At 41.0% G+C, this 27,551-nt stretch overlaps 1 protein-coding gene across 1 annotated transcript in view; it reads right to left on the bottom strand.

Annotated features, from left to right (window-relative positions):
* LOC131972702 (A disintegrin and metalloproteinase with thrombospondin motifs 20) overlaps positions 1-20,296 on the bottom strand; it is an 88,947-nt gene extending 68,651 nt beyond the window's left edge. The window contains 7 exon segments of the mRNA XM_059334375.1: positions 29-69; positions 160-284; positions 1,055-1,138; positions 4,018-4,271; positions 15,233-15,401; positions 19,502-19,866; positions 20,026-20,296. Coding sequence (XP_059190358.1) covers positions 29-69; positions 160-284; positions 1,055-1,138; positions 4,018-4,271; positions 15,233-15,401; positions 19,502-19,866; positions 20,026-20,296 — 1,309 coding nt within the window.
* Between the last annotated feature and the right edge of the window lie 7,255 nt (positions 20,297-27,551).

Below are 27,551 nucleotides of genomic sequence, written 5' to 3'. Positions count from 1 at the left end.
TTTTACAAAGAGAAAGGAAAAAGTTTACCTAACGTGTCACATTTATCTTTTGCACGGCAGATGTCCTCTCTGAAAGAAAACACACACAGTGCTGTTAGCCCCTTTTTCACTTTTCTGGAGCAACTTGGCTTTGCTTTAAAGTGAGAGATGAGTGTGTACCTGGTGATGAGGAGTGCTGTGTCATGGTGGGAGGGGTGGCCGTCATCCTGGATGTTTTGGCCCTGCTGCCAGACACAGAAGTTGTGAAGCGTCGTGGCAGCATTGAAACTCACTGTTGGCCCTTCCTGTTTTGGATGAAACACCATTTCAGACGTGACCAAGAGACTGGGTATATATACTGTAATGTTGTAAGTGGAGGTTGGAGTAAGTACATCTTAAAATGTCATGTACCCAATAGGGATATCCCACATTTTTTATTCTTAAATGTATTCTTTATTTCCTCAGTTTTCATTTCTAGAATTGGTTGACAATGTACATAAATACTGTATGTATAATGTGTCTTATGTTAAATTTTCTTTAATAAAGTTAATTGTTTAAGAAAGCAGCTTCCTGAATACCTTTGCATGGTGAAATTGGTGCAAAACTGATGCACAATCTGCAAGCTATTTTTATTCTAGCGTAAACATTCACTATATCAGGGACCATATTGGCTTTATTCTCAGATTTTTGTCCATTGTTAATACCAATCATGACCCTGAACTTACTTTCTTCATTGTCTTTGGCAAAAATTACATAGATTAGGGCAAAGATAAGGAGCCTCCCTCCAGCTTTCCAAACAACTTTGGTTCCCTTTATTTTAACTATTTAAGATTCAGTTACAGTGACCGAACTACAGTGAGCCTCTTCAGCCACCTCTCATTTGCAGGTGGCTAGCTGCCTCACTATAGTATCGTTTGTTTTCCAAGGAGACCTCTCTTGAGACTTGAAACTGACAAGGCAGGCAGTGTCCTTTGAAAAAGGCCCCAGAGAGAAAAGGCCAGGCCAGGGACACCTGCACTGACGTCAGCCATATTGGAGACCTGGATACAGGTAGCATTCAAGACCCCGCACTCACCTGTTCATTGTGAACGACGACTAGCCTGACAATCATGATGTTGATGAGGTTTCCTACGCTGGGGTCCCTGTACACTGCTGCTACCTGTAACAAAGATAAAACACAGACAAAAAATGCAAACCTCCACTAACCTGAACCAGAGCACAGATAGCAACAATATGAAGGCTAGCCTACTTCTTTTTACTTCAATCAAGCCATTACTTTTTCTGGTTAAGCTCCACAGGGAAAGTCAAAAGAAACAAATGATGTCTCCTTCAGGTTAAGTTTAATCAACATGGTATTAAAACCAATTATTCCCCCACAGACCTTGGCAAATAAAAACTAAACTAAAACCTGGACCCAGCAACAAATGTGAAACTTCAGCAAAGCTCAGAGCCCTCTGTGAGGACAGCAAAACATTCCCTCTGTAGTTTTTCCCCTCCGCTTCTCTTGCTTTTCACGGCACCCCTGTCACGGTCGGCCGGCAATCTCTTGAGGCCGTGTGCAGCCTCCTGACAGGAACTCATTAGTCCACTATAAACATTTAGCCTGTCTTAGCCTAGGGGGAGGCAAACGTGGCCCAGGCCTGTCCGGAGCGGGCAAACGGAGCCTGACTTTGCACGCTCTAAGTCCAACTGTGACACCGGATGTTGTTCTTTATGCTCTCGCCCCAATGTATGTTTTTGTATGATCAGTGTAAGAAGCAGAAGAGAGGGGGGCTGTGCCCTAAACTGGACCGTCACTACAGTATCTCACACTAAAATAAGCTCTGAAGGTACAAAGAAATATCAGCAGGACCGTAGCTTCTCTCAAGGACACTGGGGTCATATTCTTGTTAATAGTTCTGGGAATGTTTGCGGTTAAATGACCAGAAGAGGATTGTTCGATTAAACCACATAACTTAAAACTGCTCTGTCAAATTTTGGCTGGTTTGGTTAAACTGTGTCTAAAGTAAAGAGAGTGCGAGACTGTAAATGTGTGTGTTTGTGTGTGTGTCTGCACCACTGGTCTGCAGACATAAGCATGGTAGAACTAATGTTTTGACTTCAAACCTGGCAATAAAAAGTGGCCTGGCAGATTTAACACTGACTGTACCCTCACAGGCTTACTTAAGGATAACATGCCACTGACAATCATTACTCCGTTATATGTTAATGAATGTTTTGAACAGTCTGTCTGTCATACAAGTGAGAGACAGACAGCAGAAGGTACACACAGTCCAGTACAATTGATAACCTATCCTGCTGTGACACACAGACTCCCCCAACGCTTTTACTCTACAGAGACAGTCAATCAGAGCGTTACTGGCTTGATTAGCAGCCTGCTCTCCCAGTCAGATACCAGACTCATAAATAGGTCAAGGTGCTGAGTCAGGATTTTACCAATTAACTGTGCCATTTTTGTTGGAGCAGCAGCAGCAGCAGCACGCAGGGTCACATCAGGGTTTACAACCAAAATGTCAAACAGTAACATCTGAGGCTAGAAAAACACAGACCTGGACTGAGGGATTTTTTTCACCTTTTAAAGGCTTTTTTCACCAAATTACAAAAGAAAACATGTCTTGCCTCCATTTCCCAAGGAGATAAATTAGGTTTTATTTTCTCAGAGTTCTGAAATGTCAATTTCTAAAATTTCTGCTATCACCCCAATACAATGAGGTAACTAGTTTTTATATGGTGCTCACAGCTCTCAAAAAAAACTTCACAGCATATAAAAAAGACCAAGTTTTTCTAGAAAAATTCAGACCCCACTGTTTTCATTGGGACTACTTCCTGAGAATGTAGGTTCACTGAAAACCTGTTCACAACAGGGTCTAATTATCTACAGTAACAGGACCATTGGAAAAAAACATCCAACTTTGTCTGAACCAAAAAAAAGAGGTAATTCCGCCTCCACTTTAACATTTTGTGAAAGTCCAGCAAAACTTCACTGTCATGTTCATCTTTGGTGAAACATGAACCAATGGAGATGAGCTGGAGAGTTGAAAATAGGGGGAGCTTATTTAGCTGATTAGCTATGTTGCACCATCTGCTTTTATTTAACCGGCATCTGCCAGTGTGTATAAACTGCCCCAGAAAAAAACATGTCAGGTATGAGACAGTACACATCTCTTGAATTAACTCATAGACTGTTTTAAACAAGTGGACAAGTTGGCATCGCGTTGCTCATTGGTTTGTGGAATAACATTTTAAAGCCTCGAGTTTGGCATATTCGGCGTCACATCTTGTTTTTTGGAGCCAGAAGTGACAATGAATGAATGAATTTTTTTAACTCTAAATTTACAAAAGGGACATAATGCTATTTAGGAAGACTTGAGACTAGCAATTGAGACCATAACCTCATCATTACAATGTTTGAAACCAATAAAATTAAGTGAAAAGTAGGGTAATTTTCTCATAGATATATTCAGACTTCTTTCTGTGGAGTTGCCCCCTGCTGGCCATTAGAAAGAATGCATATTTAATGCACTTGCATGATGGCTTTGCTTTTCAAAGCCAGAGGCTAAATCAACTTCTTTTACACAGTGAATGAATTAAGTCTTTGTGTACATATGTTCATGTTAGTAACAGAGCTAACTTGCTCCAACTCAAAGTTAACTGACTCAGTAAGCTAGTGTGACAGGCTAGTGTTAGCATGTTCTTGGCTAGTATATTTGCTCACCAGTTAACCAGTTTGCAAGTAGTTATTATGTCACCAAGCTTTTATTTGGGAAATATGCATTTAATATGAATTAATATTAATTCAATGTGTAACTTCTTGTTGTGATTAAGGTGGGGGAAAACATTTTATTTTTATAATTGGGTGGATTTAAAATGAATGCACATTAATTTGCATAAGAAGGACACAATAGTGTGTACACATACGTACACATATTCATCTACAATGATCCTCAAACTCAAACCAAATAATCTAATAATACTGAACAACAAAAAACTTCAACTTTGAGACCAAATAATAATTTTTAGAAACATTGTTTTACTTACTACTGACATGATTGTTAGGATGTAGTGCTCGAGGTTGCGTCCATGGTGACGCACCATCTTGGCATCCGCCGTCACCATCAGCTCAACATATCGAGGGTAGGAGAGGAAGCGCTTGTGTCTGCGAGGGGATTTGGGGTGTGTGCTGGTGGAGTTGTTGTCATAAATGTGGTGATCATCTATGGTGGCTCTGAGAGAGTCCAGCTCCTCTCCCAGACTCCCTCTGCTCTCAAAAGCAACAGGCCTCGTAGAGTTCTCTGTTGAAAGAAAGAAAAATAACGATGAGTGATGATGTGGAGACATAATGTAAAAAGCATGTTGACTGGATTTAAATTGTTGCTCATATGGAAGAACTGGACTCTGAAACACTCAAATTCCTCCACACTGGACATACACTGCTTTATGTTATAAGGCATTTCATGAGAGAGCATGGTACATCTACAGTAAAGAGCCAAAGGTTTTAGCTTAGCTGAATTCCAATGACATAACAGAAGCACGCTGGACCTCTATGGCAAATACCCGCCATAAATTATTGTGTCATTCCAGTGCTCAGGAAATGCTGTACCAAGAGACACGGGGTCAGCTTTGAAAAATACGTTTTTAGGTCAGGCAATGTGCGATCAAAACCATATAAACTAAATGAACTCCCATGATGACATTTTACTGACTCAGCCTTAGTATGCATCTGCAAGTGGATATAAAAATATTCAGATTATCTCAGAGCCTGGCCTGTTTATTATCTGAAAATTAAATAAAATGTGGAAAACCATGCTGAGAGGCAACATCAATAACACAACACATGATGCCAGATTGAAACAATTTAATTTATAGGTTGCAGCAAACAACACTTTCAACACCAGCTTTATATGCAAAAAAAAAAAAAGAACAAGGACGTCAGCCATATACTGTGCAAACTCAACCGGCATTATCTCAGCTGAAGTGCACGTGTTGAGCTGGCCATGAGCGATAGATTCCTTCAGCATGACACAGTGAAGTTAAAAGAAAGAGACAGAGGCAGAGAGAGAGCGACTTGGAAAGTGTGAAGAGGGAAGAGAAAAATCTGCAAAGGTTAAGATGAAGCAGATTTAATTACACATATGACTGTCCATGTCCAGAGGGCTGTTTCCTAAGGTTCAGTATCCATATGGTGGGTTGTTTTCTGAGCACCAGCCTTTTTTTTTTATCTCCAATGAGGAGAGATTGTGAGCATATGCAGCCACCCAGAGAAAAAGTGCTTCACCCAGCATCTTTTTGTCAGAGCGCTCTGACTTTCATGTGTGGCTGCTCTGAGCGCTTCTAGTTGAATCATTTTCAGAAAGGTGCTGGTGTCATCACTGTGGCTCCTTTTCAGGGCAATATTCCAACAAAGAGAGAAAAGCCCGTTTGTTGGAGGAGATCGACTGAACTTTGACGAATGTCGTGTTTCTATCACTATATGCGTTGTTCGCTTTGTAGTCAACTGCAGTTGACATAAAAACAAAAGAAACACATAGTCAGCACTTTTTTGATGAAGAGCTGGTATGATGTGACTTTAGTTTTTTGATAGCGTTTGGAAGAGCCACAAGTAGGGCAGGGGAACAAGTGGGTGGACAGGCTTTCAAGTTGCTCCAATTTGTTCAAATACTTTTTTTTTTTGGGACACACAGCTACAGAATATTCCTTTTACTGACCAGCAAATCACCTGTTACTGAAAACAGAGTGATGGATCTTGCTTCACATCATCAATCAAATGATAAACACATAAAAAAATCATGTGCATATTCTGAACATCAAAATGTTTCATCTGAAATCTGAAATATGTATATATATATAGAGAGATTGAAATTTCCATAGCCAGTTTGTGTTGTAACAGGCCATTTGAAGATTAAGTACTTGCACACAGGCTTTTGTGCTGTCCAGATTTGCAGTGATGCATTGCCATATGTGAAACAGTGTAAGACACACTGCTTGCAGTAGTTTCTGCCAGCGGAAGATGAATTTAAGCAGCAACAAAGTGGTACGAGTGAACAGTAAATCATGCAAAGACACAGATGCAGCAGCTGTAAGGGAACAATCTGAGAAATCTTCGACACGTTCCTATTCCATCACAACTAAAATGTATTGCTCCAATTTTTTGCAAATGCAGGGACACATTTTTCACACCCACAACTCATATTAAAACTTCTACTTATGTGGCCCAAATACGCTTATATGTCAACAGTTATAGCTTTCGGCAGTGTTGCCTTTAAGGAAACATGCATACTCGGAATGAACAATTTTGAGAAATAAATTAAACATTGAATGACATTTAGTGAACGAATGACTTTCAGTAATTTTATGACTGCGAGTGTTTACGAGCCGTGCATAGTTTGGAGTCCGTCATCCTAAACAACCTCCTCAACTTTAGATAACCCGATTATAGTGAAGAGTTCCATTGTCTTTGAAAAACTCAATCTTTCCAGACAGTCACACAGAGAGAGAGAGATTGTGTGCAACTGTTAGGTCAGAGAAAAGCACAAAAAAAGAAAAGAAAACTCGCTGAGCGCTCCAAGATTATTCAAGTGATGCCCCCAGCGGGCACGCGAGGCGGAGCGTGACTCCCTGGCACAAAGGCACACAGCTCTTGCTGCCGTGAGGCCCAACCCCATGCCAGTGCCAGCATCCAAGTACGCGCCAAGCCTGTCTGTGCACACAGCCCAGGCAGCTGGGCCAGAACAGAGCTTTGTATTTTCCAGGAAAAATCTCTCCGAGGCCAAACCCACTACACTAAACCCCTTAAACAGACTCATCACTGCAGACAGTCTGACATCAAAGGGATTATCAAAGCACAGAGGAGTATCTGCATCTACAAAAATTGGTGTTAAGTCTCAGAGCAAGCGAGTGTGAGATGAAAAAAGAAAAGAAGAAGAGGAGGAGGAGAAAATATGGTCCCTGTTATAATAGTCTTTGAATCAGTGCAGATTAGCCACACACAACCTTTCCCAAATCGCCTTAGGTTCAAATCCCCCTCTCACTAGGTAGTGAGCTGCTACTTACACCATGAGAAGACAGGGGTGACTGCCCTGACCCACCGGACATACAGAGACATGACATCTCCCTCCAGGCACTGGGCATCAAACCAGCATCACGCACACACCCACATGTTTTTGTATTTGTACATGTTGGAACGGATAAACAAAAATCAAAAATCAAAATGTTCACTATCAGCGGCTCAGAGATAAAGTTCTATAAAACATGGGATCCTTTTTTATTATATTTTCATAATACCCAAACAACATGAATGTGCTCAACTTTGGCCCTTGACATAAGCATTTGCAGCCTGACTCCCGTGAGGGAGATACACCATAAGCTAATCTTTAGAACTGTGCCTTAAAATGCTCTCAGTACTGTAAAGGGAGGGGGGAGGGGGGTTGCTATGTGCGGGACTGTTAATTGTATTTGTTAATCCCTGCACTTTTTGTTTGTTAAAATAAGGATCTACTGTCTACTTTGTAATCAACATGAACATGTGTCTGAAAAATCCAAATAAAATATTTGAAATTAAAAATCAAAATGTAATAAATTCGATTTCTTTTACACTTCAATTTCACAACCATGAGCTTATAAAATCAGGCTCCAGCGGTTCTTCATAACAGAGGACAATAAAAGGAGGTCTGCACAGCATGAGTGTAAGCTTTTATAAATGTTGTAATTTGGTTGGCTCCAGTATGCACATAGCTGAAACAGACCCACACCACACTCACTTTTCTGCTTTAACGCCTGCTTGACTTGTAAAAATCTTTTTATCAATGTGCCAGAAGATAATCAAACACAACGAATATTATAAACAATGTTTGTCTTTTCACTCAATAACATGTTTAAACAAACACCAAGTATCCCACACGCGTTATGACTGAACAGTTTCATACATATTTAAACTTCCAGTTGGGCATGATTGCATATATTTGTTTATTAAAATTAATTCATAGCCATTAAAGTATGGAAGTGTTTTGCCGCTTTATACACACTTTCTGTTTGAGGCCATTCATGTTGGTGGAGCCTGTCCTAAAGGATCTCATTGAGATTTCAATCTACATCAAAGAGTTGCTCTTTGACTCTCCTTCAGCTCTCTGTCAAAAGTATCAATGCCAACAGCCCAACAATGGGGAACACACATTTCATTGTTGAACTAATTAACATTCTTTTACAATGGCCCGCTGAGAGTTAAAGCGCCCTATTCCCCGGGTGCCAATTAAATAGACAGTATACTTTACATTGAATATAGGCACTGCTTTGGTTCTATACGAGGTCAGACACTCTGGTTACTGACAGTACGACTCAAGAGGGGGAAAAATGTCAAAACTCCTGCAGACAGAGGCACAATTAAGTGCAATTCTGTGGCTAGACAGAGAGAAGCAAAGGCAGCTAATTGTTGCTGCTGAAGAAAGCTTTTAAAAGTGAAGTGGCATGGCTTTTGACCTCATTGGAAGACGGTGGGCTTTGTACACTAACAGTGCTCTCAGAGTTCAGTTGTTATTTTCAGTTCAGAGACATGCTAAAGACAGCATGGTGGTCAGCTGAAGAATGTGTTTGGAGTAGCAGACCTCCTCCAAGGAGACAAAACACTACTTATGGATCTGGACTCCTAATGATGGGCAGGGGCCTGCAGTATTTCCTTTTGTCAGACTCAAACTGAGACTTTCTGACGATCGGATTTTAAGAAATTCATCCTGAAAAACTCTAGATTACATGATCGAAGGGTGACTTGGAGACAAACTACCTGGAAGACTGCACAATTTTTTGTTTTAACAAGACAGGACATTTTTAAAAATGGGTGTGTATCAAAGACAAAATTGCATCAAACATACAAACAGGGCTGAAGAGATCCTTCCTTGATAGGGTTAACTAATGAAATTGCGTTTAAAAGGCCACTTTACTGCCAATATGATTTTAAACTAGTTTGAAAACACAGATCCTCATTTCTAGTCGTTATCTATTGCATAAGGCATCCACTTTAAGACAGGAGGTTGTGGTTTACAGTGTAAAGTTAAGGTGAGAAGCTTTTGAAAACCATAGCATCATAAAACCAACAATTAACATAGCATCTCAGTTTGGCATCTAACGAGAGCACAAAGAGGGGCACTTAAAAGATAATTCCGGTTAATTACAACTTGGATCTTATTTTCTGAGTTTTGGCCAACATTGTACACACCAACCCTTGGGAACAGCATTGCTGAGCCAGGCAAATTGACTTTATCATAGCAGTGTTGCAATGCTACCAGATCTCAGAGTTATCTTCAGAAATGACAGTCCAAACCATGAGAAAAGACTTAAGTTGAAATACCAGTGGATCAGAATCTATATATGAAAAAGTTACAAAAGCCACAGTTGCGATTATATATTTTGTTAACCAAGAAAAAGAATGAATTATGATTGTATTTCAATACTGTGGAGGGTGATATGACTAATGCTATTGACACAGTCAATATGGATGAAGTTAGGGCTGCTATAATATCAGATTTTAATTATCAATCATAAAAGGATGTCACGATAACGATATTATCTAGATATCTATAGAAAAAAAAATAATGCCATCAGTAAATGTTTTGCTTATTGTGCTTTTTTACTCTATTTTGCAAATTAATTACACTCAAAATAGAAGTGTAGGGAGGCGGAGAGACATTGCGACACCCCTAGGTGAAGTCATTCCATCTCCTGTGTTTTCAACCATCCCAAAAGCTGAAGACCCTGAGACAAATAGCTCTGCCCTGACATACACAAAGCAGGTCTGCAGTTTTGAGTGAATTCTGGCCTCTCAGATGATAAACAGCCAGAGCCACAGGCGATGACACTGATGTTTCACTGGCCAGCTCTCAGCGCTGCCTCTCTCCAGTCCACCTCAGTGGGAAACTGTCGCTCACCTGTCACCCCCCCTCACCTCCGACTGTCACCCATGCCACCATGCAGTCAGTCACTGTCACTCAAGTTGTTCTAACCACTCCAATCAGCCCCCATCTGTTAAGAATGCCCAGACAGTAGACAGTGGCAGAAAATAGCCCCAGCTGGAATCTGTCACGGGAACTCCCGAGACAACACAACACATTGGGTTCAATAGGGCTGAGGCCTGAGGGCAGGCAGACACATGGCAGCTATTAAAGTTATAGTCTGTCAGTAGTTGCCCAGCCCTGTTCGGCCTCGTCCAGAGTATCTGTTATCTTAAAATCAGATGCCAATGAGTGCAATTGGGCATATTATTAGCGGACTGCATTATCTGTCATGCAGTGTTATGAAATGAGAGGCAATGATGGGACAAAGCAGCATGTCTGAAGGGAAAGCTTGCTCATTACGCAAAACTAACACATGTGCTGGCTAAAGACTCGCAGTGCATACATGGAAAAACACATTTTTCAACTCATTTGACAACTTAGACACTATAATCTTGGCTTTCCAAAGAAAACGCCATTCAAAAGTTGAATCAAAATCCAAAAGAAATAGTGAAAATAGTTCTTTTTCCTGCGTAGAACAATAGTAAGGCAGTGGTTGAGAGAGCTACTCTAAAGGAGCAGGTGTAAAAAAAGAAAGGCGGGCAGTGGGAGTTGGGGGGAAAAGGCTGGGGCCTCTGCCAAGCTCTGCAGCAAAACCGACAGGCACATGCAGCGCAGGCCAGGGCAGCTCAAACACATGAAGAAAGAAACTCCTCTCTCCATTCCTCTGCAGTGCTTTGCTCAGCAATTCTCAATACTCAGCGGGACTCTTCATCCACTGACAGGCCAGGGAGATGACATGCACTCCTGACATGCACTCACAACCAAACCAGATCTATGGATGCACACAAAAGGCCAAAAACAAACTTTTTGTCCTAGTAACAAAAGGTACTTCCTGGTATGGGGGAGGTTCTGTCTGTCCAGGGGGCATGAGGGCACAGAGCAAGCCTAAGCCTTTTGGAGCCATCTGACATTCAGAAGCTCCACACCATCTAAAGCCAGCCCCTAAAGGTGAGAGAGGTTGTCTGAGTGATCAGCACCCGTCCATCACACCCTGGCCAGCCACCTTTCCTGACCCCTGTCAAGAGCTGGCGTTAAGAGGAAAACAAAGAGCTTAATGTATACATAGTTCCAACTGAGGCCTTGCAAACAAGCCAGCGAGCCCAGTAACCACGCACCTCTAGGAGGGGGAAAACTCAAGGTCACATCCACCCGTCCAGTGAGTGACTCCAAACAAAGAGGGAAGTGAGGTCACAATCAACAAGTGCTTCCATTCACATACATGAAAGCGCAAAGGGAAAGCGGGCAGCGATTCAAGTCGGCTAGTTCAAACCCCAGGCGGGGGAGGGCATTTTTCCATGTAAATGAACCCATTGACCAAAAACCTGATGCTAGCATTTGAACTACCATGTATACACAGTGGGCACCAAGGGGGGAATCCTATACAATGATTGTGTTGAGGGTCAGGGGGCACAGATGCCATGTGTGCCAAGTATTGCTGCATCAAAGCCAGTCACTTCGCTGTCCCAGCTGCCCTCAGTTAGCCATCAAGAAACAGGGAGAAACCATCAGGAGCCGACACTGGAGCACTGGTGTTTGGGTTTACGGTGGATAATGTTTGCTGTCAAGCTGTCTATATTCAATTCACTGTTTCTAATTCAGACAAAATATGACACCCCACAGTTTTAGAAGCAGAGCCAACAACTGTGAGAAAGAGATACTGCACATCTCTCCGTCTCCCGCTTGTCTTCACATGGATTTTAGAGAGCAAAGAGAAGAGGCCGAGAGGAAAGAATCTGCCCCTATCTGTAACCACCCTCATCCCTGTGGCTACTATCTCTATCGAAGGCCGACGCAGGGATTCACATGCAAGCTTGGAGACAGATACCCCGTAGAATGTGTCATTAAAGGTCGGGGCTGTGTTGTGATTTGAGCCCAGTAAGCTTCTTCCCCAGAGGCTTTTAAAAGCAAGAACCAGGCACAACAAGGCACTCTGTGACGTTAAAACATTAATCACCCACTCAACAGCTATCTACACTAGAGGTATTCTAAACAGCAGGAAAGCCACCCAGGTTGGCTGACACAGACTGAAGACTGATACAGTTGCTAGAAATGTCAGTCAGTGAGACCGAATTTCATGGTCATAGCTCTTTAGATTCTTTGATTTACTCTTACATTTCTGATTTGAAGTGTCTGATGTGTTTTTTTAGTGTGTTCATTCTTTCGAAATTGTGCATTAAAACCATATTTGAACTTGCATCCATTCAACAGCACATAGAACGAACACACACAGTGAAGAAAAGCAGCTGAAGACAGGTATATAGTCATGTCATGGCTGCTGAAATAACAAAACTTTTCCATCAAGGGAACACTTTAAAAGCTCTTATCATTGCACTTCTATTTCTGACACTTCACAGGTTGTGATGGCACATGCACGAAAAAGTCAAGTATTTGTACATGTCAGAGACGACAAGTTAAAAACAAATCTTCATTTTTGCTAAATTCGTGTGGAAACATGGCCTTCCTCTTCTTTCAACACGTTTTTGCAGAGGTGTGCAGGGACTGTACAAACTCTGGAAACTCTTACTGCCTGAGTAGATACAGAAGTTACAGTTGTTGTCTTTTGGTACTGTCTGTAACACACTTAGAACAATGGCACATCATATCTGAAGGAAAAGTTTATCTCACCAGTGTTATCTTTCTGGTGATATACATGTTGCTTCCTGCTGGTCTGCTTGATAAAACACAGCTTGTTTCATCTTTTCTTGCAGATGAAGAATAATAATCACCACAGTCAGTAAATAAGTCTTGCAAAACAATGTCTTTAAAGAGGGAAAACGCTGCCTGGATAGCAGATTGGAGGCATTGTTGTCCACTTTACATTTCCATGTGTTTGGACCAACTGTGATAGTTGGCATGTTTCAGACCTAGAAGACCCATAAAGCTTCAAACCTCTTCAAAGTCCCAAACCTGCCAAACCCCTAAGGGCTAAAACTCCAGCTCCCAATTTTGATTTAAGGCAAGAGTCCTCTTCACAGGAACATAAAGTGGAGAAAGAAAAAGAGAAAGAGAGAAAGAGAAAAGGAGAGAGGGCCATGAGATGACTGACCCTGACAAAGAGTGCTTTTATAGCTCCTCAAAAAGAGGAGATATTGGGAACGGCCCCCCGCTAACACCAAAGCTTCTTTGGTCTATCGTCTACATGATGAAATAAATCAGAAACTTTGAGTCTTAACTTGCTATATATCAGTTGCTTTGGGGGGTTATACTCAAGACAGAAATGCACAAAACTGAAATAAAAACTTGAAAAGCATCTGTTTCTTAAACCAGTTGGATAAAACAGTACACAAAAAAAGCATGTCTTTAACAATCTGTTGGTGGGTTTGAAAGGCCTGCTTTTTTCTTCTTTTTTTAAGCCAAAAATCACACCATTTATCTTAGCCAAAAGCTGTAAGAACTAACTTTTTTGTGAGAATTTCAGCTTGCCAACAGTCCTTAAATGAGTCCTGTGTGATGAACGCTTCCATCAGGAAAAATCTAAGCTTCAAATAATAATATTAAATTAAAATGATTACTTTATTCCACAAGACAGACAAACTGGGTCAAAAACATGAACTCCCTGGCAGAGATCAAAATTAGATGTCATCTTCATCATTTCCTCACATTTCTCTTTTAGAGGCTAAAATGCAGCTGCTTAGAGATCCTTTCCCCAGCTAACAGGGACTCTACTTGTTGGTGCAGTGTTTCTCTACATAGAACTTGTATTTCTCTCAGCAATTAGGCTGTGGTTACAAGCCCCATACTTAGACACTGATTTAGTCTGATGGGGAACATAAGGAAAAGACAGACCGACAGACTGTACAGACATGACAAGAGAAGGGGAGAGCTACCGAGACAAGAGTGTAGTACACAGAGTTTGATGTGCGCTACATGTTATCTCAAAGATTTTAACACATTTGAAACTCCAAAGCCAAGAGGCAAATGTCCAAATATAAGACCAGGAGCAGCCACTACGAGTGTTTTGCAAGCAGAACAACACGTGCCAAGCCAGTGTTTATATCTAACCGGCTAGTAGCAGCGTGTACTGCACTCCTTCCCATAAAAAGACAGGACAGGCCTGTTAGTCTTGGCTTAGAATGGCCTTCAAAGAGCACATTTATCACCGCATCTGGAGAGGGGCCTATCTGATAAAGCTGAGGAGCCGCTGCCTGGGACACCTCACAGTCCTATCCCAGTTCCACTGGTTCTTTTAATCCTGCTGCTCATTGTTTACCTGCAGCCCTTTGATGAAGCAGGTGTCTCATCCATGTACGCATTTTCCTCCTTACTGTCTCCTGCTGTACACTAAATATTATTTATACAAGGCGTACACAGGTACATATTTGAGTTTATGTAGTAGGATTAAGTAGATATAAAAGGATAACTTGCTAAAATAACTGAATGGTGACAATGAATGTTCTTGGGACATTCAGTCAGAGTCATTCACCAAGCCCCCAAACGCGGCTCTTAAGGGAGAGTATATTTAAAAGTGCCTCATGAGTGGGGGCTGAGAGACCCTCCAGATTTCTCAGTTTCTGTCTACCACACACAGACTGAGAGAGTGAAAGGGCAAAGCATATTAAGAAGGTATTGACCTGGCCCATCAGGTCAGTCCAAGTTCTTTAAACCGCCGCCACACACAATGGCCACCACCAGGCGACAATGGCCGGGCTCAGACAACAAGCAAATCAAGCGGTCCTCACATAAAAGATTTATTGCAGCACACAACAAAGGCCGCCCATGGAGCTCCCCGCGAGGACGACTCTAAGGCCTTCCATCGTGGTGAACTCCACTCAGTCACCCCGCTTTCTCTTGAGGGCCTCTCCACCAACCAAAGGCCTCAACCATAAAAATTCAAATGAAATCAGGGGAATTTTCAAGCAGCCTCCCATGCGGAAAACTTCTCCTTCTTCTTCTTTTCATCGCAACTGCAACCTGAAAAGCAATTATTCCTTTCCCTGTGAGCTCCAGCAGAACGTGAGTGAAAACACCAGGCGGTGTTGGAGCGCGCTTTGCTTAATTAAGTTAAGGAGTTTTCAATAACACCCCTTAATCAAGCCTGAAATCTTTTGGGTATCATGCAAGCCAACGATCACGACTGGGTGTAATTTCTACTTCGGGACAGTGTTTATAGCTCAGAAAGTGAATGCAGGTCATCAGAAGGTAAGTGTTTGTGGGTGAGAGTCAGACAGACAGCGGTTACAGGCAGTATAGTTAGGCAGTCTGTAGTCTGTTACCTGAGGCAGCACAGGGCGATGTGTTGTTGTTAGTATGCGAGATGTTCTTCGTCCTCTCATGTCGATAGATAAGATGAGGTTTGTTGTGTTCTTCATCATATTCTTCCCCCGCAGCATTTAAAAGAGGCTCCAAGAAGTATTCACCATGTTGTGTCGTAAATGTTCCAATCTAGAGGCAGAAAAAGAGATGTCATGGATGGCATTGGTATGAAGCGTGCACTTGCATGTGTACATACTGTACTGTATGTGTGTAGGTTTCATTTACAGATTAGGACATAGTTTCATTCAAAGAAGTTGCGGTTTAATTGCAGTCATTCTGTGTTGCCCTTGGGCACCGCTTTGCACATTTTTTCCATGCTTTTGAGCAAACTCCAGTTTTTTTGACAGATACACATGGAAAGATCATGCTGACTCACAAAGGTCAGAGAATATTCGCTATCAGTCATTGTTGAAGTTGTAACCATGAGAATCAACAACAAATGTGACACATTTTCAACCTTTTTATACGTTTAACCAAAGAACAATTCTCCATGATTCAGTTAATCATTTGACACCTTTATGCACAGGCTGTTAAAGAGAGCTTGTTCTGACTGTGAAAATGCATTTCCCCATTTCACATCCTGAGGACAAGTGACATCATCATACATGGACAGAGCTGCTGACAGAGGAATGCTAATATTGATTTGGCAGCTCAGTCACTTAGAAAGCTTCTTAGCTCACTCAGCCATGAGGCACAATGGTGTTTGTATGGTAATTTCATGCGCACACTTAAACAGGATATTGGACGCTGGAATGTTATCTTTAAGGCAGCAGTATTCCATAACCATCCCAACGAGTGATGGACATTTGACAATGGAAAACACACGTATCGGATATGGAAAACGTGTACAAAGTGTATGTGTACTTTTCCTCTCCGCCTTTCAAAGAGTGAAGGATTAGTTGGCTTGGACGTATGAACCATACTTCCTCGAAAGTGCTACAGGCCTTGAGTGCTACATGTGTTCAGTGCTGCAGTGTAATGAGCTTGTGAAAACAAGACACAGGAGAGAAACAACCACACCACTGAAAAAAACACCTCAGACCCTCATTGTACTTTACCTCAAAAGGCTTTCTTCCAATATTATCATTTTAATGAATACTACACCCTTAAAATGAACACTTGTATGTCATTTACTCACCCTGTGTTACCTTTAAGAAAAATGTTGCAGTGCACAAATAAATCCTTGGTAAATTAAAGTAAATGGGGGCCACATTTAACAGCTATGTGAAAACATCTGTCTTTTGCTCAATACTTCCCAAACACTTTCTCTAAAATCGGACTATTTATGTAATAAATGACTTGATAAATGAAACATGGATTATTAACCATGAGTTGTTGGAGAGTTCATAAGCGGATGATTTGATAAAGTTGTGCTGCAACTATTAACTTAAATTAAATTAAGTATTGACAGAATCCAGTTACAGCGTGCAATTAAATGATTTATAGTGTATCAACTGGTAGATGTTTACCTGCATCTTGTAAATCACTATCTGTGTTGAGTTAACTTTAATTAGACGATTATGGTTGAGCCTTTCTAAAGTTCTCATGTGGTGTTAACGGATGGCTGAACAGACAAATGCTCTGTTTAGTCAATGGAAGAGGGCAGAGTTTCAGGGTTTCCCAGCATTAGCTCAGCAGCAAATCTGGCAAAAGTTTGGACAGACACAATGGTTGCTGTTCAGTAGCGGGTGCTGAACTGGACCTTAAACTGAGGGACTCCTATTTGAAGCAAGGTCACCATCATGACATGGATGGAATGACTGTTAGCATCTGTTTTTATCAAATCCCACAAAGACACTTTCAAACCCTGTGTGCTGAGTCACCCAAGAGTGACGTACAGTTGCAGTCAATCTCTAAAGATAAATAGGACATAAAGGTGTCATGAGCCTGATCTTTACATAGAGGTACATTGCTTGGTGCTGGAATGAAGATAGCCTCATTTCTCAGGACAGGCTGACTCACCACACACTTCTATTATGTGAGTGAGCTGAGAGAGCAAGCTTCTTCAGGGACATTTCCCACGCTGTGAGCAATCCTTAAGTTCCTCACAACCTTCATTGGCAGTTGTCTCCTCTTCACGGCATTTCTCCTCTTTTCTGCCCGTCACAGCTCACTTTGAAAAGGCCAAAAGCTCCTCAACCCCGCCCCCCCGATTCCCCCCTGGGGACGGCTTTGAGCAACTCTGGACGAAAGAGGAACCTGCTTTTTCGAGAATGACCCCTTTGTTTTAGGGCTTAATTATTCCTTAATGACCTCATCCTTACAAAATGTGCCTGGCCATTAAGCCCCAGTGATCAGATACGGACACATTTATGACCCAATAGCCTCTGGTGCTGTCTCCATTGTCCTGTCATTCTCAATGAGTGATGATGCGGATAAGCAACAAAGATTGCTTGAAAAAGGATGCAAACATGTTTGTATAAGCGAGTCATACATCAAAGTTGGGCAGAGGGGCAATTAAAGGCTTATTACCCTGATAATTTCAGCATACCTCATGTCTTAAATTGCTTTATACGGTGGTCTCTTTTCCCCAAAACTACACCGAACGGGACTTAACCCCCATTAAGATGCAATACACAATGATTATTTTTTTTTATTATTACGCCAGGAATACAATCACTGAATGCATTGTGAATGTACTAGATCAGCATGCTATCCTGGTACTGTACAAAGTGCACCTATCTAAAATAAGGGTTATGTCACTGATAGGGGTTGTGACGGGGAGGGAGACTCAAGGCTACTGTCTGTTTTATTGCGGCCAGCCAAACACCCCCACCACGTAGAGTCCACGCCAGAATCCGGCTGGCGCGACTGAGGTCAACCCCCTGCCCCTGGACCAGTAACCTTATGTGACCCATGAAGTCATCCCCTTCAACACTGATCAGATTCTCTCACACAGGAGTCAGCAAACTGAATGACTTGGGCATCAGGATCCTCATGTGGGGCTGTAAACTCATTATTTCACAATAAATCTATTACAGCTCCATAAGATCTAAAATATATGATAAAGAGCATTCAACAAGCAAACAGCTGCTTTGGACTGACTGATAACATCTGTTGTTTGGGGCTTCAACTGATGATTACTTTCATTAAATGGCTGATCAGATGATTATTATTTTAAGTCTATGAAAAGTTCAAACCTCAAATCACAAGATCAGAAACCTCGGGTGAAATCTTCAATAGCTGGTTTTGTCCAACCAACAGTCTCTAACACAAAGGTATTTAACTGACAATAATTTAAAACAGAGGAAAGCAGCAAGTTGCATCATTTGAGAAGCTGAAAGTAGCAAATTTGGGGTATTTGTGATTGATAAATCATCAACTAATTGGTTAACCAACCACTCTTTTTAGCATGTCTGCCATTATTACCAATTTTTCTGTGAAAGTTTTGAGCAGGGATACTTAACTTGCCAAATCTGGCCAATGATAGAGTGCCCACTGACCATTTTGAAAATAAATTGATTCACACTGAGATTTTTTTCCTCTTTAAATGTAAATAAGGTGCCAGAGTGCATTAAAAAAAACATCAATATAAAGCTTGTTGACCCAAGCCCTAATTTGTCATATGGGCCTGGACTCAATCCTGTGTCAATGTTTATATGTATTTATCCGATAAATATTGTCAATGCTAGTTCATTACCTGGCTCCTCGCCTCCTGTTACTTTGCAAAAGTGGCCCCTGGGGCAAAGCAATTTGAGTATCCCTGATTTAGAGGTTTCTTAGCAGCAAATAACTTGTTGATAAAATGAAGGCACAGACATGACACCAAATAGCTTTGTACAAATTATACAGATTTTTTTTTTTTTTTTTTTTTTTTTAACTTTGTATGGGAAAATAAGCCTTTTCACTCTCCCTATCCTTAGTGACCACACATCAGGATCAGCCAAAGAGCAGCAACCCCAAGAGCAAGAGCTGTTTTTTAGTTTCATGCTCAAGAGCACTTCAGCAGGGTGGAGGCTTGTTGCCACATCAACCCCAGAGTCTCCAACTACTCCACCACCCTGATGCCAAGACTGCACTGTGCACTAGCATCACCTCCCCACAGATGCAGAGCTGCGCGCTCTCCTCTTCACTGACATTAGTCCTGTAACACTTGCTCTTGTTACACTCCTACACACTTCACTTAAGCTGCTTGTTATGGGGGACATGCATGGATGGTGGCCTGTCAGCATCGCTTGATTAAAGCGTCTAAAAAAAAAAGTTTAGGTAGTGAAAAAGTCAGAACTCACAAGGCCAGTGCACAGGCTGAAGACGGCAGGGTACTCGCTCTTGGCGTTGACTTGTCCGCGGAAAAAGCAGTGGCGCATATCGCTCGAGTCATGGGTGTAGTGGGTGTCCGTGGCGTTGCTCTGTTCCGCTCCCAAGTGTGTCACAATGTAAGAGGGGGCGATGAAGCTGGAGTCTGCGGTCAGATTGAGATGAAAGCGTTCCCCGAATGCATCAATCCTGTAGTGAACCCGTAAACCCGACAGGGCATCATTTAAACTTCTCCGTCTCCTTCTGTAGTGCAATTTGTGGGGGAATGATTCTCCGAAGTCATTCACACGGAGCGGGGTGATGATTTCATACGATGACAGCTGCTTGATGAAGCTATCTGTAAATAAAAAGTTAAGAGAAAGTAGTGGCATTAACAGCAATGTAGAATGATGAATGCAGCTGCAGCCTGACAACTCCACTGTGCCCTGGCATCAACCTTAAACACCACACATTACTGTTTAAACACCTTCAGCATTGTAACAGTACAAAACGCTACCTTGTTTCGGATGCAATCGGTGTTGCAAAGTGTCCCGGACAAGCGCTGACAGATGACACATTAGTCCAACCAGCCAGATTGCAAACTGCATGATTTCCTCCGCGAAGAAACCCAGGCTGTCGTCTCCAAGGCAGTAGCCTACCCTCTGTCTCTCCCCCTCTCCCTCTCCTTTTCCCCGGCTTGTCAGCAACAGGTCGTGGGATCCGCGGAGACTCTCTGCAGCGCAAGTCTTGCAAAGTGCACTGGCCTCATCGCATTGCTAAACATGCATCCACTACCCGCTATAAACGCGAACTAATTATGACACATTCATCCCCCTGTCAGAAAAAAAAATGCTGCCTAATGTAAACTGCAGTCTATACTGAAAGGAGGGATCAGTGCCAAGTACGCTTTCCCTTAGCCATCCCTAGAACACCCCGTGCACCCTAAGCACTCACCAGCCGCGGAGCTACGCCCCTATAGGCTGCCGAGCCAATGGTGAGTGCGCCTCGACCACCACACATGGGGCAGGCTTCAGTGCTGTAGTGTTGGAAGCATGTGAAAATCAACAAAAAGACCTTAAAAAAACCTTCAATTTTAGATTTTAGGTTTGTCATCAGTGATTATCACTAGTACAAAATGTTCATGACACAATCCGAGGCACTGGTAATGTAGCTATGCAATACTATAATAAGTTGTTCTATTCTAAAATCTCTTATGATGAAATGGAACAATAATTCTCTATTATAGATCAGAATATTAATAACTTGTGATGTGTCTGAGGTGGTACAATTTGTATCACTAGACCGATATAGTGGCAGAGCCCATATATTGACTGATATTATTGTCATTGATAATATCTGTATGGGCTAAATGGAGAAACTGCAGCACAGACATGAAACAATATAATTAGGTGCAGTGTCCAGGATTTAGGGGGATTTATTGGCAGATTTTTTTTCCCTCAAATTTCCTCAAAAGTTTTCCTCAAATTAAGAATCGCGTTTTTTTGTTAGCTTAGAAGTCACTGGGTCCTCTTCCACAGAGACCAACATGTTTCTACAGTAGCCTACAACGGACAAACCCAACACTTAAGAGGACCTTATACTTTTTTATGTTACCTGAAGGCCACTATAGGTTCTGCTCCACACTTGGAAAGGGAGGGGTCAGGGGAGAGGTGTTTAATTGGTTGCAAAATGCAACCTCACCACTAGATGCCACTAAATCCTACACACTGTAAGGTCATCTAGAAACAGTACCTCTATTAGAGAGTACTGACAGTGCATTCTATAGCAGTAACACATTACAATAATGTAATTTAGTAACAAGTAGTGTAATGAAAGGGAATACAATTTGAATTTCAGTCATTATACAACATTAACTAATCAAAATGATGTGGTTGTGTTTTCTTAGCTAGTTTGCCAGTCCTCTATGTGAACCCTGTTTTCACTAGGAGGATAAGGCTTCACTTCACTGTGGCTAACATTAAACTAGCTGTTGATAAATATAGAAAAAACATAGGCTGCCTGTGTGACCATAAATGTCTACTTTTCTATTTAAAAAGTAACAAGTTACGTAACAAGTTAGGTAACAAATTACGCAACAAATTACTTTAGTTTATGAGTAATTAGCAAATTTGTTGTGGTAACTGAAAACATTTTTCAAGAAACTTTAACGTTGCTGACAAGTTTATTCCTTTAACAGAAAAATGTCCGGCCTCTAATAAACAGTTTTAGGGCATTTTTATAAGAAATGTTTATTATGCTTAAATGCTTATTATAAATGAAATTTAACAAAAATGAATATCAGCTGAGTATCAGATTTTTTTCCATTGTTATTATTTTGTAGACCGACACTTTTATTGTAGCTGTAGTTCAAACTTCTAAGTTATTGTGCACTACAGTGATTACAGAACAAGTGATGACAAGAATGGGAAGACATATGGAGCAAAATAAAGGAAATAAATATATAAAATATAATAATAAAAAAGAGGGAATAAAAACATATTATGACAGAAGCATATGAAAGAAAATGGATCCTTCACACCAGTGAAGTATTTATATTGGGGATCATTATTTGATCATTTTGTCCATGACGAGAAAAAATAATATTATAATACACACTTACATTCTTTTCTCCAGGAATATATTAGGGTCAATATTGGCTCCAGTAATAATACTGATAGTATAATTGCACAAATGCACATTTTGCTGCAGAAATATCACCAGTGCAAGTCTGTGACAGTGTTCATAATGTTTATATGATACACACTGACCAGTCAATTTAACCTTAATGAGAACATTACAGTTTAAAATCAATCTTATTTATTTTATTGTAAGTTTAATGTATTATATATCTACAATTGCATGTAATTATAACTCGTGGGAAAATATTAGGCAATCAAGCACAAAATCATTAGCACAGAGGCCATTATGAGCCATTCTTCACTGTCATCCATTGGAGGAAGTTAGACTTCCTTGGCCATGATGTGGTCAGCTTCTCGTTAATCATTTGGGCACGTAAAGTCTTACACAAAGTTGATGGACGTGTGAAAAGAGACTTGTTTTTCATGTCCTTTGAAGACTAATGTCACAGCATTGTGAGTAATTAGACTCGGTGGGCTCACCGGAAACACTTTTGGATCCTGTAAGCTCTTTCTTTGACACAAAACATCTAGTCTCCAAGTCATGGCTATTACTTTTTAAAAGTCTCTCTTTCTCTCTCTCGTCTCTTTCTCCCTCGCTCTCTTTCTGTCTCTGAACTTAGTGGTTTCATGGACACATTTCAGCTAAGATCACATTGTGGTCAGTGGTTGCCCAAACACTGGTTTGCCACATAAATGTTATTGTGTTTTTGCTGAATATCAGATATGGTCCTGTCATCGCTGCAAATACCCTGGCGTTAACAGCTAAAATATATAAGACTAACTCTAAACACATTTGTTTTGTGAGAGAGATACATTTCTTCATCCCAATCCATCCAGGGTTCCCTCTTTGTCTGTCCAAATGTGTAAACATCTGCGATAATAAACCCTTATAATGTAACTTCACACTGAAAGTCATCTGGAAACAGTTCAAACCTGCTAATAAAACAACAAGATTCAAACATTCCATTAGTTTATAGTTGAAAACGTTCATAAAATAAAGCATAGAGTCAAATCAAATGCCCAGTGTTCAAGCTGCATCTGGATTTCAGAGCTCCTGAGATGAAGTTATTGTTATTTTGAGCGAAATCTCTCCACTGTAACTCCTCTGATGCCTCCCTGATGTGTTATTCATTCAGTCTCCAAGCCTCCTGTGAGGCTATTCATTCCTCTAACCCACTGTCACTGTTCTTTCATCATCAGGAGCCAAGTGAGAATGTGCAAAAAGAATTGAATTTGACAAACAGAAACCACTTGTGACAATCAGGCATATTCATATGTAGCTTATTGGAAAAAGCGGTAAAGCGGTATGTAAAAAAACATAAACAAATATTGGTACAACAAAAAACATCCATATACAAAATATAATATATTGTTCTAATGCCAGAAAAAAAGTAACATCTTTAAAAAATTATAATGTAAATTGTTTTTCCTTTTTATGAAAAAGGGTGCTGAGGCAAAAAAAATTATAGTAAACTTTTTTGGGGGTGAAAATAATGATATTGGCCAGATGTGCAGCTTTCGTCTCAGACTGTAACAACCACTGCAGGGAGGTTACCTAATGGATCCTGTGCTGCATGGTACAAAAGTGCCAAGGCCTGCAGCCATCACTTTAACTCCATTTCACCCAGCCAGCCACTAACTAGCTTTTATCACCTACGGCACATGATAAAGTTAGCCATATGACTGCACTGAATAGCTTATTTAGGGTTAGTGTAGCTACCCACATACTCATTAATTCTCCACAGATGCCAAAGTTAATGGATGCAACATCCTCAATTTCTCCCAGATGTACAGAGTCCGGTCCCTGCATATGAGTCAGTTTCTGCTTGAGGCCTTTATATATTGTGGAATCCTTATATTCTGTGTTTTACCACTGTGTTCAATAATATGGATCATATAGAGGCTCAGAAATTGAAGGATTGGACCCAAACACAAAAAAAACTGATGAGATAGGAGCAGGAAAAGTTCAATAATTTATTGTAGTAAATTGCTTACAAGCTGAGAGTTCAAAGGCAGACAGGAAATGGCAGTCAGGTACCAGATAGAGCCGCAAGACTGGTAACAGGAAATAAACTTGGAAATGCAATGCACTTGGTGAGAGGACAAACTGGGGAAAAACAAGGGGAGCACAAAGACGAAATACACAAAGAAAGGAGTGTGATTATCCAGGTGGAACTAATCAGGGTGATGTAGGCCATAACACAGCTGGAAAACACACATAGTGAAGTTATCTTATATAGGAGACAAGGTGAGTATTTCAAAATATAACTGGAAAGTGTGAATGAATGACGTGCAACAAAGGACAGGACAAATCCAGCAGGAAGTTACGCCCCCAAGTATTACTAATTATGCACATATTGAGGCCATTGCTTCACAGATCAAATAACACGCTTAATAACAAAGTGCTGATCAGTGCTGGTTGGTTTTCACACGTAATGCATCCCCCAAATGCCTCCCATCTGCAAAGATATAATCTAGACTGGCCCTCTTCCTTGCACAGCCCTTGGCCACAGTTGACCCTGTGGGGTCAGGGGAAAGGGGAGGTTGGGGTTTAGTGAAATGAGGACTAATTACTGAGGACATGGCTCTTCCCACAATGCAGCAGTATATCATCTAAGCAATTAAGAACAATAAGCACTTAACCTGCTTCATCTTTAGTCAGTATCCTAACTTTGTTTTTAAGCTGACAACTGGCTAAAGGAAAGAGATGTACTCCAGCTATGTGTGCATGTGGAAGATGTTGCTTATGGGAGCAATAAATTGTGGTGAACCACAACACATCAATAGAAATCATGCATCAAGTATGGTACACTTGACTTTATAGCTTTTGATGGTTTGTGAGGCTGACCACAAAACATTTAATAACATTCCAAGCCTTGTTCTCCATTAATACTTTTTCTGTATGCATAATGTGACTCATTTCTTTGGCAGTTTTTTCTGTTTGTATGGAGTTCATACAAATGTCTTTATTACCTTTCTAGCATTCGTTGTTGCATCTTTCTGTACTCAGACAGTCAGTGACTTTTGACACTTTTTTCCATCATAACAATGCAGTGCTGTTACTCATTTTTTTGCTATTTTAATCCAAGGAGATACATTTGAAGTTAACTTGACAGAGGGTTAAAAAAGGTGACTGGGCCATATGACTACAGCTGAAACACAACATGACGTCATTACACTAAGTTATATTATATTACACTGAATCAACATTAGGGAAATCGATACCAGAGATTGCTGCCAGATATGTTTGGAGCTCTCCAAGAATCACTGTACAAAGCGCCGCTCAGTTATTCCTACTGTACACTCTAACTAAAGGCAGCAGTGGAAGCTCTTCCACTGACATGTCAGGTGATTTATCATCCAGGGCTTGACTCCCTCCCCCTCCTTTTGCTTTACCCCAAACTTTTGCAAAGCGCTTGCCTGAGAGCTCAAACAGCTCCAGAGCCACTCTCCCTCTCATGGTTCAATGGGTTTGAACTTCCCAGTCATAACAGGGATCTATACCTCCTGATACACACCAGGGCCTTGCTTTTGCGAAACACTCCTAGTGGCGTTGCAACCTCTGCTTTCTTTGACACATATCTGCACGTGTAAGAGGTCTGCCGTGCAGTGATTGTATTGTGCATGACCACAGAGAGTGATTCCTCACAGGAGAGTAACTAAAAGCTGCAATACATCATAGTATATTCTTGTAGTCGTGTTTGACAACAAGTTCATCATGACAATCCGCAGAGCTCAGGGCAATACTCTGCAGCATTACACAACAGGTATTGTGTTGCAACACGATAGGTACTTGAACTCTTCTTGTTGTATTATAACTAGCTGTTCTGCACTGAATTTGTAACTACCCCACAAAATAAATGCACTGAATTTTACAAGTATGCCAGAAAAGTACACTACTGGTCAAAAGTTTTAGAACAGTTTTAGAACTTTTCCAGAATTTAATTGAAAATTATGCAGTTTAATGTCTCAGTGTACTCTGAAATGAATGCACATTTGCAACATTTAAAATTCTTTATTGAGCATGATAGTGTTTTGAAAATAAAAAAAAATTCAAAATCACATTTTATGTTGAACTAAAGGACTAAAAAAGACACAAAATGACCAAAAAAAAAAAAGACACAAAATGACTTACAAAGACATGAAAAGAATTCAAAAATGGACAAAATAGCCCAAGACTCCATAGAGTTAAGTTGTTAACCCATTTCTTGTTCCCTGTAAAAAGGCCTACTTGCATAATTCTGAAATGTACATTATCTTTCAGTTTTTGTTAACCTTACCTTTTTTTATTTACCTCTGGCAGTTCACCACTTACCTTTGTACCCTTTCAAGCTGTTCATTTGACATGAACTGCTTGAATTTCAATAAAAAATTGAAAAATTGGGGTGTTCTAAAACTTTTGACCGGTAGTGTATGTCAGTTTATGTTGCATTTAGACTGCAGCTGCATTAAGGGTGGGTGGGACGGGAGGTGGATGGCACAAACCAAAAGGGCTTTGACCCAGTAGAGCGGCATTTGTGTCTCATTAGAAACTTTGTTACTCATGTTCTATCTCACCAACGTAACAGAGTCCAGAAGTTCCATATGTAAGTTACTTATTATAAGCCTAACTGGTCGTTTTTATGGTTTTGTTGCCTCATCTCTAGTAGTTCATATATACCAATGTGCTTAAAAAAGCAATCGTTATTTCGTAAAATATCGTAAGTTTCATCATTAGACATCATATGTAGCTGTTCATGAGAACACTTTGATGGGGCAATGACTTTGAATCCTCTGCTAATGAATAAAATTCAGTGGGGTGTTTGGCAGGTTACTGTGTCACTGAAGGAGTTACCATAACATACTGGCCCAACTATCCTATCTCTTCTCCCACCCTCCCCCTTCTCTGACCGTTCAGGTGGTTCTCATGGTGCAGTGATCAAGGAGCTCGGCCACCTGAGACTTGTGTTGGCTTGCACCGCAGATTAAGGCCCCCCCTAAAGAGGCTTCCGCCCCCCATTGCCGCAACGAAGCTACATAAGCCGCTGAATTCCTTGTGCCCTTTAAACACAGTGGTCTGTCAACCTCTTTCCTGCTCCCATTGAGTGAGGCATTGTCTGTTCTAGCCCTGCAGACAGCTGTAAAACAATGCCAAAGCAGCACTCTCTCACCACTCTCCTGAGCACTGTCTCATTGATGAATCATCATATTATGGGAAAATAACAACAACAAAAAAGCTGACGGAAAACAAAAAGATTCCTTCTTAGCGAAGGAAACAACACAATGACACTTGTAATTTTGACTGTAGGCAGTTGTGTAAATAAATGATGAGGTCGTGCTGCTGCCACAAATACAGATCTTGTATTCTGACATCCTCTTTTCATGGCAGGATCAGTGTTTATTATAGTGCTGCTGAGGTCATCAC

The sequence above is a fragment of the Centropristis striata genome, chromosome 6 (genome assembly GCF_030273125.1).
Source record: "Centropristis striata isolate RG_2023a ecotype Rhode Island chromosome 6, C.striata_1.0, whole genome shotgun sequence".
Lineage (NCBI taxonomy): Eukaryota > Metazoa > Chordata > Actinopteri > Perciformes > Serranidae > Centropristis > Centropristis striata.
This window is presented reverse-complemented; position numbering and strand designations above follow the sequence as displayed.